Source organism: Macaca mulatta, chromosome 1 (assembly GCF_049350105.2).
Source record: "Macaca mulatta isolate MMU2019108-1 chromosome 1, T2T-MMU8v2.0, whole genome shotgun sequence".
Lineage (NCBI taxonomy): Eukaryota > Metazoa > Chordata > Mammalia > Primates > Cercopithecidae > Macaca > Macaca mulatta.
The window spans coordinates 15,781,303-15,799,358 of NC_133406.1; the positions used below are offsets into that span (position 1 = coordinate 15,781,303).

Genomic DNA, 18,056 nt, shown 5'->3' on the forward strand with positions numbered 1-18,056 from the left:
CCTTTCTGCGTTAACTCCAGTTCACCTTCACTGCTCAAGTTCAATACTAGTTCCTTGAAGGATTATTCCCTGACACTCTAGTATAGGTTAGGTTCCCTTGGTGGGCACAAATAAATTACTTTTAAAATTAGTTGTCACTAGTGTGTGCTATATTGGAAGCTCCTTGAAGACAGATGTTTGTCTGTTGCAGTCACAGCTCTACCCCAAAGTGCCATGCACAGTGCCTGGCACAGAATATGGAACAGTACTTGCTGAGCACCTGAAAGACTAAATGAACATGGAGCTTGATCATCTTTATGATCCAGCTAACAACGTGGGACTTCTGCTCGTAGCTTACTCGGGGCAGTGAACACATTGCGTGGATGAAATTTGGACCTGAGAGATTATTCTAGAAGGGAAATCCCGAACTTTCTGAGGAACTGATTCTGCTTACTTCTTAACCTCCATATTCAAACAGCAGGATCCAATGTGGTGACTTGGTTGTTCATATTTCTCAGTTGAAAAATGTCATGTATAATCCAAAGTGTTATAAAATAATAATTACTTTAACAGTTGTGATAAGATGTATATAACATAAAATGTTCCATCATAACCACCTTTAAGTGTACAGTTCAGCAACATTAAGTGCATCCACATTGTTGTGCAACCATCACTACCTTTCATCTCCAGAACATTTTTATCTTCCCAAACTGAAATTCCATTCCCATTAGACAATAACTCCCCATTTCTCTCTCCCCCAAGTCCCTGGCAACCACCATCCTGCTTTTTGTCTCTGAGTTTGAATACTCTAAGTACCTCATATAAGTGGAACCATGTAGTATTTGCTTGTTTGTGATTGCCTTATTTCACTTAATATAACATCCTCAAGGTTCATTCATGTTGTAGCATGTATCAGAATTTCCCTCCTTTTTAAGGCTGAATAATATTCCATAGTATGTATAAACCACATTTTGTTTATTCAAATATTTGTTGAAGGACATTAGATTTGTTTCCACCCCTTGTCTTTTTTTTTGAGACAGAGTCTCGCTCAGTCGTCAGGCTGGAGTGCAGTGACACGACCTCAGCTCACTACAACCTTTGCCTCCCTGGTTCAAGAGATTCTCCTGCCTCAGCCTTCCGATTAGCTGGGATTACAGGCATATGCCACCAAGCCCTGATAAATTTTGTATTCTTTAGTAGAGACGGGATTTCACCATGTTGGCCAGGATGGTCTCGATCTCCTGACTTCGTAATCTGCCCACCTCGGCCTCACAAAGTGCTGGGATTGCAGGCGTGAGCCACCGAGCCCAACCTCAGCCCTTGTCTATTATAAATAATGCTGCGATGTACATGGGGGTACGAGTATCTTTTTGAGACCCTGCTTTCATTTCTTTTGCATGTATACCCAAAAGTGGAATTGCCAGAACCTATGTTAATTCTATTAATTTTTTGAAGAACTTCTACACTGTTTTTTTTGTTTGTTTTTTTTTTTTTTGAGACGGAGTCTTGCTCTGTCACCCAGGCTGGAGTGCAGTGGCCGGATCTCAGCTCACTGCAAGCTCCGCCTCCCGGGTTTACGCCATTCTCCTGCCTCAGCCTCCCGAGTAGCTGGGACTACAGGCGCCCGTCACCTCGCCCGGCTAGTTTTTTTGTATTTTTTAGTAGAGACGGGGTTTCACCGTGTTAGCCGGAATGGTCTCTCGATCTCCTGACCTCGTGATCCGCCCGTCTCGGCCTCCCAAAGTGCTGGAATTACAGGCTCGAGCCACTGCGCCCGGCCACTTCTACACTGTTTTGTGTCAATACTTTTTAAAATAAAAATATAGCAACTTAACATGTGTTACCTCCTTTCAATATCACCTTGTAAGAGTATTCATTTATTGCAGCTGGGTGCGGTGGCTCACGCCTGTAATCCTAGCACTTTGGGAGGTCGAGGCGGGCAGATCACTTGAGGTCAGGAGTTCGAGACCAGCCTGGCCAACATGGTGAAACCCTGTCTCTACTAAAAGCACAAAAATTATCTGGGCATGGTGACATGCACCTGTAATCCCAACTACTCAGGAGACTGAGGCAGGAGAATCGCTTGAACCCAGGAGGCAGAAGTTGCAGTGAACTGAGATCTCGCCACACACTCCAGCCTAGGTGACAGGGCAAGACTCCGTCAAAGAAAGAGTATTCATTTATTTCAACAATCTTGCCATTAATCCTAGTGGTCTCAGACTTTCCTTTTAGAAATGTTTTTGAAATTCTAACACTAGCATAGGATAGCAGTGGGAATAGTTTCTGTTTGCATTTATATCACACTTTACTGTTTTTGAAATGATTTGATGGAAAAATCAGTTCATGTTTCACAGTGTGCATTCGCAAATGTAATTTCATCAAACGCTGCAACAATTCCATGAAACAGATTGCCCCTTCCTCGTCTCCTTATTGCTGGTCCTACTTCTGCCTCCATCTGTCCATCTACATGGATGAGTTTGTAAAATGTAGATACCAACTTTTTGCTTCTATGTTTCGCTAGCCTTCTGTGCTCTTCATCATGAAGATCAAAGTCCTAAGCCTAATGTCAAGATCTTTCATTTCTTACCACTTGCTTCCGACTTCAAATACCCCATGTCTGTGATTCCAAACTCCTTGCTCTTCCTGGAAGGCCCTTTGCTTTTCTCATGCTGTTTCCTCTGCCTGGCTTTTCTCAGGATACTTTATAGTTTTCAGATGTGTGACTTCTCTGACATGGTTTTCTTGGTCTGCAATCCCCATTCCTCAGTCTGATTTAGGCACACCTGATTTACTTGAACGACGGCACTTGCTACTCTACTTTGGAATTCTACTCTCTACATCTACTCTCATGCTTGACTTTGAACTTGGTGTGTATAGGGACTATGTTTCTTTTGTCTGTATGCTTGGTACACTTTAATACATTTTTGAGCCAAGCAGTGATTTTCAACTGTGGAGAGGGTTGATTTTGCACCCTCTTGCATCTGGGACTTGCATCTGGGACTATCTAGAGATATTTTTGGTTGTCACCACTGGAGGGATTGCTACTGCACCTAGTATATAGAAACTAAGGATGCTATTGAATGTCCTACAGTGCATATTACCTACGTAGCCCCTCACTGCAAAAAACTTTCTGGCCCAAGATGTCAGTAGTGTCAAGATTGAGAAGCCCTGGGCTAAAGAAGGAGGGTGACTGTTCTATGATATTAATGGACAAGGTCCATGATTTTAGTGACCTTTGCTGCAGCATGTTAATGCCCACTGGTAAATATTATATTTAAGTAGGCACACTGGTTCTAGATTGGAAACAACAACTTCCCCCAAGGGACATGGACAAATTTTGTTGGGAGCATTTTTGGGTTTATCTCAATGACTTTATCACAATGTAATTTAAATTAAATGTCCTAGTAGCATTAAAACAGTGGGAGCCAGAAAGCTAAACATCTTACACAATGAGAAGTTATTAGGTTCAAAATGCCAAAAGAGGCCAGGCACGGTAACTCACGCCTATAATCCCAGCACTTTGGGAGGGCGAGGCAGGCGAATCACGGGGTCAGGAGTTTGAGACCAGACTGGCCAACATGGTGCAACCCCATCTCTACTAAAGATAAAAATAATTAGCTGGGCGTAGTGGCGGGCACCTGTAATCCCAGCTACTCAGGAGGCTGAGGCAGGAGAATCGCTTGAACCTATAATCCCAGCTACTCAGGAGGCGGAGGTTGCCGTGAGCCGAGACGGTGCCACTGCACTCCAGCCCTGGTGACAGAGTAACATTCTACCAAAAAAAAAAAAGAAAAAAACCACACCAAAAGAACTTCTATTTTATTGAAAACCACTGAATGGGTTTGAGCAGAAACCTACTGGACAATCCTTGGTAGGTATGGCCTTTGCAAGAATCAAACTAAATACTTTTGCAGTTGGGTAGAAGGAAAGAAGGATTCTGAGACATACCAACATCTAACTTCTTACTAGGATGCTGACTAGCAGACTGGGCAAGAGAAGGAATGCAAAATCTGCAGGTGGGCATGGAGCTTCAACAGGGATCCCTTCTAGCCCAGCCTCTAAGGACTCTCCCACTTTGAGCTGGAGCATGAGCTGTAGCTACTGCTCCTCTTGTTTGTTAAGCAGAATGTGTAAGGAAAAAATAATTAATGCAACTCATTATCATCTCACTGTTCCTTTAAAAATGATTATTACTAACTGATTTTAATACTTTATTTTTAAATTATTATTTTTTTATATTCTCTCTAGTCTTTTTAATGATTAATTTCCATAGGTTTTTGGAGAACAGGTGGTGTTTGGTTAAGTAAGCAAATTCTTCAGTGGTGATTTGTGAGACTTTGTGCACCTGTCATCTAAGCAGTATACACCATACCCAATTTGTTGTCTTTTATCCCTCACCCTCCTCCTACCATTTCCCCCAAATCCCAAAAGTCTATTATATCATTCTTATGCCTTTGCATCCTTATAGCTTAGCTCCTACTTATGAATGAGATCATACGATATTTGGTTTTCCATTCCTAAGTTACTTCACTTAGAATAATGGTCTCCAATTCCATCCAGGTTGCTGTGAATGCAATTATTTCATTCCTTTTTGTGGCTGAATAGTATTCCATGGTAAATACATACACCGCAATTTCTTTATCCACTCATTGATTGATGGGCATTTGGGCTGATTCCGTATTTTTGCAATTGCGAATTGTGCTGCTATAAACATGCATGTGCAAGTATCTTTTTTGTATAATGATTTCTTTTCCTCTGGTTAGATACCCAGTAGGGGGATTGCTGGATGAAATGGTAGTTCTACTTTTAGTTCTTTAAGGAATCTCCACACTGTTTTCCATAGTGGTTGTACTAGTTTACATTCCCACCAGCAGTGTAGAGGTGTTCCTTTTTCACTGCATCCCTGACAACACCTATTATTTTTTGATTTTTTGATTATGACCATTCTTGCAGGAGTAAGGTGGTATTGCATTGTGTTTTTGATTTGCATCTCCCTGATCATTAGCAATGTTGAGCATTTTTTCATATGTTTGTTGGCCATTTGTATATCTTCTTTTGAGAATTGTCTATTCATGTTCTTAGCCCATTTTTTGGGATTTTTTTTTCTTGTTAATTGTTTGAGTTCCCTATAGATTCTGGATGTTAGTCCTTTTTGGATGTATAGATTGTGAAGATTCTTTCCCATTCTGTAGGTTGTCTGTTTACTCTGCTGTTGTTTCTTTTTCTGTGCAAAAACTTTTTTAGTTTAATTAAGTCCTACTTATTTACAATTGCTTTTGTTACATTTGCTTTTGAGTTCTTGGTCATGAAGTCTTTGCATAAGCCAGTGTCCAAAAGGGTTTTTCCAATGTTTTCTTCAAGGATTTTTGTGATTTCAGGTCTTCATTTTTTCGCAGAACTAGAAAAGACAATCCTAAAATTCATATGGAACCACCAAAGAGCCCTCATAGCCAAAGCAAGACTAAGCAAACAAATCTGGAGGCATCACATTACCTGATTTCAAACTATACTATAAGGCCATAGTCACCAAAACAGCATGCTGCTGATATAAAAATAGGCACATAAACCAGTGAAATAGAATAGAGAACCCAGAAATGAAGCCAAGTACTTACAGCCAACTGATCTTCAACAAAGCAAACAAAAACGTAAAGTAGGGAAAGGACACCCTATTCAACAAGTGGTGCTGGGATAATTGGCAAGCCACATATAGAAGAATGAAACTGGATCCTCATTTCTCACCTTATACAAAAATCAACTCAAGATGGATCAAAGACTTAAATCTAAGATGTGGTTTTAATATTTTAACAAAATTGAATTTGAAGAATATTGCTTAAAATTAAATGTAATATACATCATTAAATTTGAACATTAACTGATACAGGTTTGAAAGTTCATGACACTTGTCATTATCTGTATCATTTGGGTTTGAGGGCACTTAATAAAGAGTCAAGGAACTTGGTGGTAATGAACTCAGACATTTTAGTAGTAAGTTGTTGACTTCGTCACGCCAAAACTATTTCCAAAATTCCTTATGAAAAATAAGTATTCAGTCTTGATTTAGATTATATATAAAATATGATATTGATCATGTATGGGTTATATTTTATAAACCTTCATAATATTTAATTTTCATTTTTAATTCTAAGTAGCACATTTCTATTAGGAGACATGTGACATGGATTTCCAACACAACCTCAGTACATATTTATGATTGATTTTGTCATTGAATTGAGGTTGGCATAACTTTGTCTTGTATAAACTTATTGATTCATTCTATTTAGCTCAGTGTACATTAAAAATATAAGTATTATGTTAACTCTTACCATGGCCATTTAAAATGAAAACAACATGAGTTCAAATTTCTTGACTAAAATAACATTCATTTACAAAGTTATGCATTCAATATTCTGTATCACAAGAGAAGAGAGAAAGGGTTGGATAATCATAGGTGCAGCTTTTTAAAGGATTTTCAAAGTGAGTAAGTCTACAGTGACTCTCATTTTAATGACTCTGCTGATGTGGTCAAATGTAACTTTCTAAACTTTGGCTGTTTTTTCATCTTACCATTCCCTGTAGCACCATCCTAACGGTCCAGACACTCACCTGCCACCTCTCTATCATCAGTTTCTCTTATCAAAGCTGCACACTAAGAATGAGGTCCAGGAGCTCAACAAAATCAGAGCAGATTTCATAAGAAACAGACAGCAGATCCAACAAAAGTCAAATAGCAGTCCTAAGAGAAAGTGTTCTATTCTACTTTTTTGTTCATCTTGCTTTTCAGGATAGACGTTCACATAGAGCTAAATTTTGAGAAACTGTCAAATGTCTTGATTCCGTCTATCTCATCATTTTTAAACAGGTATTTGCAAGGGGGGGGCTATATCTAAGGGGAGCTGCATGGATATCCCCTGTCCATAACCTGTTGGGGGCAGGTTCATATAAGTCAGGATGCATTCTGTACACATCTACGTCCAGGGGTTCTTGGCCTATATTCCTGGGATTTGAACTTCTGCTGGGCTTGTTCTAGTTTTCAACATATAATCACAAGTTCCAGATTTTCTGAGAGAATGATACATTTGTTTAGTTTATTTTTTCGTAAAGGAAATGCATGAAATATGTAAGAAATATGATTTTGAATCTGAAAACTTGTAACTCCCTTCACATATATAAATGCAAAGAAATGATAGCACTTCTCTGTCGTGTAATTTTTTTGGTATACACACCTGTCCCCAACCCCTCAAGGAATTGTAACTTACTTAAATAGGACCCAAGAGTCATACTTGAATGGCACAGACAAGGTACTAACATTTACCTGTGAAAGAAATGAATGAATGAATGAATGGGGATGAATGACCAGATGGACAAAGGTGCTCTCTCTTAATTTGACAAAATGGATGAACAGAAAAGAATCTCTGTTATCTCTGAAGCAGATGAGACAGCTCACATTGCTCAGTCTGAATTCTATCTTTTTGGATGAACCTGTGGTTTTCAAATAGTCGTAGAACTTGTCGGGCTTCCAGCAGCTTGAGTAGGAGGTTCTGAAGCCCACGGATGGCATAAATAACCAGACTAAGCAGTTCCCCACAGCCGGAGGAAATGCTCTGGCATACAGCACAATCATCCCAGCACTCTCGGGTGGGCATATAAATGTCAGGCTTGAGTGTGAGTGTTATGTTTGGCAGATTAATGCCTCATTTATTAGGCCACATATTCTGAGTAAAATCATTTTCCAAATTACTTGAAACTTAACCTTCAGGCAGAAAAACTCAATTTACTTTAACCACATTGATGGGATGGTTTTAAATGTCCCTGCCTTCTCTAACAGTGTATTGAATATCACAGACCATTTTCTTTGTAATCCTAGATATTATGCTATTGTAATGATAGCCTCAGACATAACTGAGGTGTGTTTGTGTCTCAGAAAATAATCGTAGAAGTGCCTTTGCTTTTTTATGGGTACGTTTTCTAGTTTTACTTCTCCCATGACTTCAGCCGTCATTTATTAGGTCTTGTTACATTACTGTGCCTACTTCTGTTCATTCCTCGTTTTCCCTTTTAGTTTCTGCTGTGGGCTGGGAAACTGAGTTTATTAGGCTTATTATGTGCCATGTAAATGAATTATGCCTAGACCAAGAGCACAGAACATCCAGTGAAGCTCTGAGCGACTCCCTTTCCGGTTAAATTCAAGAACTTTATTCGTAGACTTGGTGACCCCATAGATAACACATCCTTTTCTGAGGCACTTAAGGGAGACAAAAGAGTCAAACGTGGAGTTCAGAAGATCACCTTTAGTGTGAATGAACTGACATTTGGGAATGTGACTGATATTAATATCTGCAGGCAAGTGGACTTCCTCACTGTCCCCAGAGTGATAGAGATTTACCCATTTGGTCAGGGGCACCATGCACGGCCTTGGGCCTCTTTACTTGGGGCCTGACACTGGAGACTTTGCAGTAGAGGAGCCACCCAGACACACCTTCTTGGCCCAACCAGCTCCCGAGAGAGAAGAAGGGGAGGGCGTGAGAAAGACATGCCCAGTTCCGGCTCCCCAAATCACGCATCAGAAGTCACTAAGGGAGGAGCAAGTCATGGGGGTGGAGAGGCTGGCTATGTAGAGAGAATCATCCCCTCTTTTGAAGCCAAGAAATGGGGAGGAATTGTTTCCCTCTAACAGTGGTGTGTTCTGACTGCCCAGGAAGACCACGATTTTATTACTTTCTCCTGAGTCTCTGGTTCTCAGTCAGGTCATTGAAGTTGCTAGGTAGGTAACTTCCAGAAAGGAGGAGTTCCGTGAGCTCATCAGCGCTGCAGCGTGACCCACTTTACACCCAGCTTCTTCATGTGCACAATGAATCTATTCATTTCCAGAAGACTTCTTCAAAATTAGCTTGTGAAAACCGAACGATGAAGTACTCTTATGAGGTACACATCAGTAAAGGGTGAGCCCCCAAGAGTGTCCTTCTTTATGTCTGCAAACAGAAACCCTCAGCAGCGGTTGATTCTCACTGGGCATGGGCATTGCTTATAGCTAATCCTCACTCAGGCAGATTTTTTATCTCTCCAGGTCATTCAGGAGATGGGAGGCAATAACCCATTGGCCTCTAGTTAAAAACCAGAGTGATGTAACACAGCGCAACTGCTGTGGAAAATGATGAGGCAGTTCCTCCAAAAATTAAACATAAGCCGGGCACGGTGACGCAAGCCTGTAACCCCAGCACTTTAGGAGGCCAAGGCGAGCGGATCACCTGAGGTCAGGAGTTCGCTACCAGCCTGGCCAACATGGTGAAACCCCATCTCTACTAAAAATACAAAAATCAGCTGGGCTTGGTGGTGCACGCCTGTAGTCCCAGCTACTCATGAGGCTGAGGCAGGAGAATCGCTTCAGCTCGGGATGCAGAGGTTGCAGTGAGCCAAGATTGTGCCACTGCACTCCAGCTTGAGCAACAGAGCAATACTGTCTTGGAAAAAAAAAATTAAACATAGAATTATCATGTGATCCGGATATTCCTCTTTTGGGGTATATATTCAAAAGAACTGAAAGCAGGGCTTCAGATATGTGTACTCCCATGTTGAGAACAGTGTTTTTCACAGTAGCCAAAAGGTAGATGCAACTCAAATGTCCACCAATGGATGAAAGAATAAACAAAATGTGGTCTAGCTGTACAGTGGAATATTACTCAGCCTTAAAAAAAGAAGGAAATTCTGACACAGGCTACAACGTGGATGAGCCTTGAACACATTATGATAAGTGAAGTAAACCAGTCACAAAAGGTCATGTACTATATGATTCTAATTATATGATGTATCTAGAGTGGTCAGAATCATAGAGACAGAAAGTAGAACAGTGGTTTCCAAGGGATCGGGATTGGGGAGAGTGGGGAGTTGGTGTTTAATGGGTACAGTTTCAGTTTGGGAAGATGAAAATTCTGGAGATGGATGGTGGTGACAGTAGCACATAGGCAAGTGTAATTATCACTCCTGAGCTCTACATTTTAAAATGGTTATGATGGTAAATTTTATGTTATATATATTTTACCACAGTAAAGCAAAAGTTGTGTGTTTTTTTTTTTCTTTTTTTTTCTGTTTTTGTTTTGTTTTGTTTTGTTTTTTGAGGCGGGGTTTCACTCTTGTCCCCCAGGCTACAGTGCAATGGTGCAATCTTGGCTCACTGCAACCTCTGCTTCCCACGTTCAAGTGATTCTCCTGCCTCAGCCTCCTGAGTAACTGGGATTTCAAGCAAGCACCACCACGCCTGGCTAATTTTTGTATTTTTAGTAGACTGGGTTTCACCATGTTGGCCAGGCTGGTAGCGAACTCAGGTGATCCGCCCGCCTTGGCCTCCCAAAGTGCTGGGATTACAGGCGTGAGTTACCATGCCTGGCCACAAAAATTTTAAAAAAAGAGAGAAAAAACAAAAACAAAAAAACAGAGCAGTGACTGTGAGGAAACCAGAGCTATGAACCTGAAGGAACAGACAGAGGTGGGTCCAATGGGAAGAACTGTAACTGCTTAGTTGGTAACAGCATGTTGTTTTACATGAAATTTTGTCATAAAACCTTGGTCAAATGAGTCATTATAATACTAATTATACTAATAGTGGGTCAGGAAACAACATAAAACTTTTCTTTGGCCAAGGATATGATGTTGAAAAATGTTGCCTCACACTGTTAACTAGAATGTGTTAAAATGAAAAGTTCATAGAAATAAGAACTTTTAATTTCCCTTAGAACAAGAAAACTGCTGTTCAGAAACATGAGTATACCTTACATCAAGGTGAAGATTTAGGAACAATTCATAACTGCTCATATATGGTAAATCCCTTCCTAAACCCTCTTTCTCTGCCTGCATTCACACCTCTAAGGAGAGCAAATACTAGAAGCTGGAGGTCTTCTGTTGCCTGAGTATAATGATGTCTGCAGTCAAATGGCCGTGCAGGTGATTTTCAGGGATGTCCCTGGGCATGTGGTATTGGAGGAGCCTGGGAAGAGCATAATTGCATGGCGTAAAAAAGGAGTGTTTGGAAAGATACTAGATTCAATTTGGAGGGTCTACTGAAGGGAGAGGTATTAATTAATTAATTAATTAATTATTAATAAGACAGGGTCTCTCTCTGTTGTCTAGGCTGGTCTTGAACTCCTGGGCTCAAGAGATCCTCCTGCCTCAGCCTTTTGAGAAGTTGGGATTACAGGCACATGCCGCTGCACCTGGCTAGGGAGAGGTTTTCAAAGGAATTATTAGATCAGGGAGTTTGGGGAGAAACAACGTACCATGCATAGCATGCTGTAAAACATTTGTTCCAGAAAATTTTCAGTAAAATCTCTGTTTTCACTATGGTCTGGTCAGGTCCATGGGCTGCAGATATGACAGAGTGCCAAGTGGTCCTTTATAGAGGATGAGGCAAGGGCCGGTTCTCACCTGGGTTGCCAACTAGGTGCTAGTGCTCATGGTAACTTCAAATTCTAACTTCTTGCCCTCACTTAATTTCAGTTTTAACCAAGCTTACACTGTAGCCTAAATTTATGAGGATAAACTGAAAAATAATATCTCTCTGAATATTGGGGCATGCCAGTTTTTTTTCTAAGTGAATTTTCCCAAGAGTCCTATACAATTTTTTGTCTCTCACTCTTCTTCTCTTCCATTCTTTTCTCAATAACTTAGGGTTTTCTCAGTTTATCTCTAACCTAATTTGAATGGAAGATTCCTCATGAAAATGGACCCCCCTGTTGTTAATTAAGTAATGCTAGCTTCCACAGCAGCCACAACTCCAAATCTCAGTGGTTTAATGGCTCAAAAGTTTACTTCTTATTCCTGTTATAGGCTTATCTTGGGTTTATAGGGGCCTTGCTCTGCAGAGTTACTCAGGTGCCCAGTCTGAAAGAAACTGCATCATCTTATAGACATATCATCTGGAAAACGTGTCTCCTGAGGTCACCAAGTAAAGAGGAAAAGAGTGGGATGCAGGAGGCACCTAGCTCATAATTGTCTAAGCCAGCACTTGTGCTCATTGTCCATTGGCCAAAATTAGTCATATGGCCTCAGCCTAGCTGCGAGAGAAGCTAGGAAATGAAGAGGAGAGGATGGAGTATTTAGTGAGCACTAACTCTCTTTGCTACCCTTGCTGACTAGAGTACTATGAAGCCCTAGTTACATGAAAATTCAACAAACTCTTGAATATAATTCATTTTTTTTTTAAGAGAGGGTCTCACTTTGTAGCACAGGCAGGAGTACAGTGGTGTGATTATAGCTCACTGTAACCTTGAACTCCTAGGTTCAAGAGATCCTCCCACCTCAGCCTCCCCAGTAGCAAGGACTATAGGTGCACACCACCACACCTGGCTAATTTTTAAAATTTTGTAGAGATGGGGAAGGGCAGGTCTCACTATGTTGCCCAGGCTGCTCTTGAACTCTTGGGCTCAAGCAATCCTTCTGCCTTGGCCTCCCAAAATGCTGAGATTACAGGCATGAGCCACTATGCCTGGCTGAATATCATTTTTATATAACAATAGTCTGTTCTCATGGACATCTGCAGGCTCTCTTTTTCCTTCTTTTATCACTTTTGTTCAAACTAAGTCTCTAAATTTAGCTTAAATTTTAAAAACCCATAATAGTTAAGAAAAAGCGATAGGGGCTGTTAGTAGTATTTAGTGTGCAATTAGTAGTATTAGTAGTATTTAGTATGTAAATATAAACAAGATTACTAAATACTACTAAATACTATTAGTAGTATTGTAGTATTTGAGTAGTATTTAAATTAGTAGTATTTTAATTTATTAGTAGTATTTAGTATATAAATATAAACAAGATTACTAAATACTACTAAATACTATTAGTAGTATTGTAGTATTTGAGCAGTATTTAAATTAGTAGTATTTTAATTTATTAGTAGTGTTTAGTATGTAAATATAAACAAGATTACTAAATACTACTAAATACTATTAGTAGTATTGTAGTATTTGAGCAGTATTTAAATTAGTAGTATTTTAATTTATTAGTAGTATTTAGTATGTAAATATAAGGTTTATATTTACAGATACACCTTTTGTAAATATAAACCTTATCTGCTGCCAGGTAGTGGACAGCAGGTATTATCTATCTCATAGTGTCTTATATAGTTATTCTGTCACTTATTTATTGCTTTATATTTATCTGTGGACTTTTCCCCCCATGATGTAATAAGAGTGAGTAAGTGATGGTGAAAATCTCTGACTTTATCTTTTACTTGTTGATCATCTTCCTCTTTCTTTTTTGTGCTCTTTGTTTGGCTATTGCATTTTAGGGACAGTCCAACCTAGAAGATAGACTCTTGCATGGGACCACGGCAAACTGTACAGGGTCTGCTTAGGCGCAGATGGAGACTGGGCCCTACTGTCTGCAAGCCTAGCTATGTTTGGGTTGCAGCACCGGCTACACAGATCACTGGATTTCCGATATTCTTTAGGACAGTCCATTGATAAAATGGTCTCGTGAGTCATTAAGGCTGTCCTGGATATCACCTTGGGACACTTGGGGATCTCTTTCCATCCCAAAGAATTGGAATGTAGTTTAGGAAGGCCTAGAGAACGTGTGATAGTCCCTGGTCCTGGAGAGAATTAGGAAGGTATATGGGAGATGCTACAGAGTAGGACAACTTCATGGGTCCCAGTGATTCTTTTTGTTTTGTTTCTTGAGGGGATTGCATAGAATTGAGCTGAACCTCACTATAGTCGCCATGTTCAGATCGTTTGTCTCTGCTGGAAATATTCCTCTTCCTTTTGGAAGCAGTACCCTTTTGTGGTCCCCTGTGTGCATTACAACCCTAGGGAAATCCATGGCCTGCGGGTGTTATCACAATGGGAGGTTAAGGAGGGGAATGGCGGAGTGGTTACCCTAACCTTTCTCCCTTCTTTTTCCTTCTGTTCTCCACAAGGCTTTTTGTGTTTTGTTGATGAAAACAAATGCATCTCTGGCCTTTAAGATGAGCTGCATAGGAAGATGCATTGGATTAGGCCTTAGATAAGAGCTTATCAAACATGGAGGCTGGGTACGGTGGCTCACACCTGTAATCTCAGCACTTTGGGAGGTCGAGGTGTGCGGATCACCTGAGGTCAGGAGTTTGAGACCAGCCTGGCCAACATGATGAAATCCCGTCTCTATTAAAAATACAAAAATTAGCCAGGCTTGGTGACGAATGCCTGTAATCCCAGCTACTCAGGAGGCTGAGGCAGGATAATTGTCTGAGCCTGGGAGGCGGAGGTTGCAGTGAGCCGAGATCACGCCATTGCTCTCAAACGTGGGTGATAGAGTGAGACTCCGTCTCAAAAAAAAAAAAAAAAAAAAAAAAAAGGAGAGGTTTCCTTGAATATGTCTTTTGTTCTGTGGGGTTCCTGCCTGCAAATCAAATGTTGATTATCAGTGCAACTACTACAGAACCTGAGAAACAAAAAAGACTTCAAAAAATAAAAAGCCGGTCTTTCTCCTCAAGTATTTTAACCAGGAAAACTTACAAAATTAGTCAAATCTGAAGTCTTGCCTAATTTATATTCAGTATATAGTCTAAAAATGCTTCCAGATTTAAAACAGAAAGAAAATCTTAAAAGCAAATGATTTTTCTCTCTCTTTTCCCTTCTTCAGGCTTTTCCTCCAAATGTGATCATTGTATTTTTCTACTGCAGTGCAGTGACTATATTCTTCACAATAATCAAACTAGTCAGTTACCGCCTACACCTCATGTTTGACAAAGGAGAAGTAATTCAGCAAAAGCCCTCCAGAAAGGAAGAAAAGCCAAATAAAGACAAGGAGGCCAAAGGTGAACACATAACTAATCCCAAAAATCCAAGGTAATATTTCCAATTAATGTGACACTTCAAAATTTAAATGTTTTGCTCTTAAGTTTTTTATCAGTTGTTTTTGAAATCACTAGTACAGGCAGACAGAAATATGTGCATTTTTTTTATATTTCAGCATATACTTAAGCATAACATTGATATTCATAATCGGGATGGTTTAACTGGCTATCAATATGACCTTCTCACATGATCTAGAATTCATTTGTCTTAGGCTTAGCACTGCAAAAAATTTCACTTCACTGTTTTTATGTTGTTATTTAAATGCTTAGAACATGCCAGAGTATTTTAAAGAATAGCATTTGTGTTTGTTGATATAAAAGTGATACATTACATAGAACTGAAATATTAAGAGTAATTTTTGAGTTAGCATTCTTTTCACTATTCTTGTATTATTTCTTACAGCTCCTTAAGATAGCATGTCCTCTAATTTAAAAGTAATGTTTATTATAAGGTTTATCTGCTGCACATGGTGGCTCATGCCTGTAAACTTGCATTTTGGGAGGCTGATGTGGGAGGATCACTTGAGTCCAGGAGGTTGAGGCTGCAGTGAGCCATGATCGTGCCACTGAGTTCTAGCTTACCCAGAGAGAGCGAAACCCTGTCTCTTAAAAACAACAAACGAAGATTTATATATAAGGAATATAACAAAATGGACTGTAGGAAAAATAAGTTTTTAGACTAGTACTAAAAGAGTCATGCTTCTGTTTGATAATATCACTCACTGCTCTTGTGTTTCTCATGTTGGGTTAGCAATAATAGGCAGATTCACAATGGCAAAAAGGAAGAGGCCAGTCGAAACCTCTCCACGCCTCCCCTCCGCTGCAGCTCCAGAGGGCAAAGCATAACCTCTCATCACTCTTCTGGGCCATTGGTTAGTGGTCTTGTTTCCTGTTTCACCCTCTTCATGTGGTTTCGGTGTTGATCTCCCCTAGAATAGGAATGTTCAGCAGCAGTGATTGTAGCTTGCATGCTGTAATCACTGGCCCGTGTACAGTGAATATCACATCCCAGGGTCTGGAAATGGCCTGAAGGGTGCCCTTGGGACCATATGATAAATGCCCAGTCATGTGTTCAAAGCACACTCTCTGGCCTCCTCTGCCATCCACCCCCACTGCTGGGTCAGCCACACTGGGCAGAGAACCAATTTGCAGGCCTTTGCTTCTTTCTGTTGTCATTCATTGAAGTCATCATATCTGCAATGCCTTCCACCTGAAATGGATATCGCCTCTGCTTTCCATTTTAAATCACACTTGTCTTTCTGGGAAGTCAATAAATTACCTTTTTTCTAGATTTACTTTATTGAGCTCCATTCGCTATAGTGTCAGTAGTGGCTTATTCCTTCTCTGTTTACTTTCTTAGTAGCAAATCTCCCTTTGTCACAGTACAGTTGTCTTGGTTGAATGTCCACACTTACATACATTTGTATCCGTTCTGGTCCCCATTTTATAGAAGCTTAAGGAGAGTGAACACTGTATTGTCTCTTCCCTACATGCCATTTAGAAAACCAGTGACTACTGGTCAGTTATTGCTGACTGTCTGGAAATGGACGATCAGCTGAGTCATCCATTGATTTTTGTTTCTTTCATTTGTTAGGAGTTGTCAGCACAGGAAACCGTAGAAGATCTCAAAGGTAAAGTGTCATCATTCATATTTTATCCCTGCATTATCCTCAGTGAAGTGAAAAATATTTTTATAAAACAGAATGTCAGTGGATTAACTGAAAATAAGAACTATACCTAAGACTGCATAGTTATATTTTGACTTTGTTTCTTTAACTCTTAATTTTAATTTTTTCTCATCAGTATTTGTATATCAAGTCTTAATTCAAATTGTGATATTTTGTTGATCATAATTCGTTGTCATTTCTCCAGTCTATGCCTCATTTTATATGACTTATAAAGAGCAGACATGTAAGTTTTTTTATGGATGATAAATTATCATCCATATAAAAATTTGTATTATAGTACATACATCAAAAAATGACAGGATAAATTGTATAGCATTCTGCATATCTACCTTTCTTTCAAGTTACAAATTTTGTTTTGGGGGATCTTTCCTTTAACTTAAACAATTTTTGTTTTACGTTTTTACTAAGATTTTTTTTTTTTTTTTTTAATCTTTTGACTACCTTCAGAAGGCTTAGAAAAGATCTTTTGGAGGCCTGAATTAATTCCTTTGTTTCTCTGCAATTCTATTTTCTTTTCTACTACTACAAAGACAAATTTTATGCACTATTTCAGTTTTGAAAATGGTGTAAAATTTAATTTGTTCTAGAAAACAGCTGAAATTAGCACCATAGCCCTGAACCCCTAAAATGAAGTTTCTTTTTTCATCATTCAGCTGTATCCCATTATAACAATATGTAAAGGATTGTCCAGATTTTTTTCTGTGTTATTACTACTAAAATAAATTCACATTAGTTAGAGTTCTAATATTTTGGTTGCACATACAGCTTCATAACGGTTACTTTATGTCTGTTTTATACACATATATACAAGCACATACCTTTTCCTTCATATTAAACATATTCTTCTAGATTAGGTGTGCTATAGCTCATCATCTTATGTACTTTGAATATCTGGTCTGGCCTTTTAATTTCACCATTCCTATTAAAACAATAATTTCCCATTTTTTACTTGTACTAGGAATTGCAGTAGAAGTTTTACGTACATTATTTCATTCTGAGTCATAGTGTGTAAAATGTACAGGTAGCATTTAAACCCATACCTGGCGAGTAAATCCAGTGTTTCTTAGCAACACTATAGTAAAGCAAAGAATTTTGTTTTTTCCTTAGTCAAATCTTATAAAAGACACCATCTTAGTTGGTGGTGTTCTACAGTATTTTAAGGGATTTGGTTCCAGGACCCCCGTGGATACCAAAATCTGTGGATGTTGCTCACGTCTCTTATATAAAATAGCATAGTATTTGCATGTAACCTACACACATCCTCTTGTATACTTTAAATCATCTCTAAATTACTTACAATACCTAATACAATGTAAACACTATATATATAGTTGTTATACTGTATTGCTTTTCATTTGTTTTATTTTTATTGTTATATTTCAAGAATAATTTCACAGTGGGAATGTTATTTTAAAAAATAAGTATCCATGCAGCCATAAAAAAGAATGAGTTCATGTTCTTTGCAGGGCATGGATGAAGTTGGAAACCGTCATCCTCAGCACACTAACACAGGAACAGAAAACCAAACACTGCATATTCTCACTCATAAATGGGAGTTGAACAAT

The 18,056-nt window shown here is 39.2% G+C and overlaps 1 protein-coding gene across 2 annotated transcripts in view; it reads left to right on the forward strand.

The window, feature by feature from the left end:
• Positions 1 to 18,056, forward strand: part of PCNX2 (pecanex 2) — a 309,389-nt gene that overhangs the window by 18,601 nt on the left and 272,732 nt on the right. For both annotated transcript variants that reach the window (XM_028849636.2, XM_028849638.2), the window contains exons 2-4: positions 14,590 to 14,795; positions 15,555 to 15,675; positions 16,398 to 16,434. In XM_028849636.2, the coding sequence (XP_028705469.2) occupies positions 14,590 to 14,795; positions 15,555 to 15,675; positions 16,398 to 16,434 (364 nt within the window). The remainder of the gene's footprint in view (positions 1 to 14,589; positions 14,796 to 15,554; positions 15,676 to 16,397; positions 16,435 to 18,056) is intronic.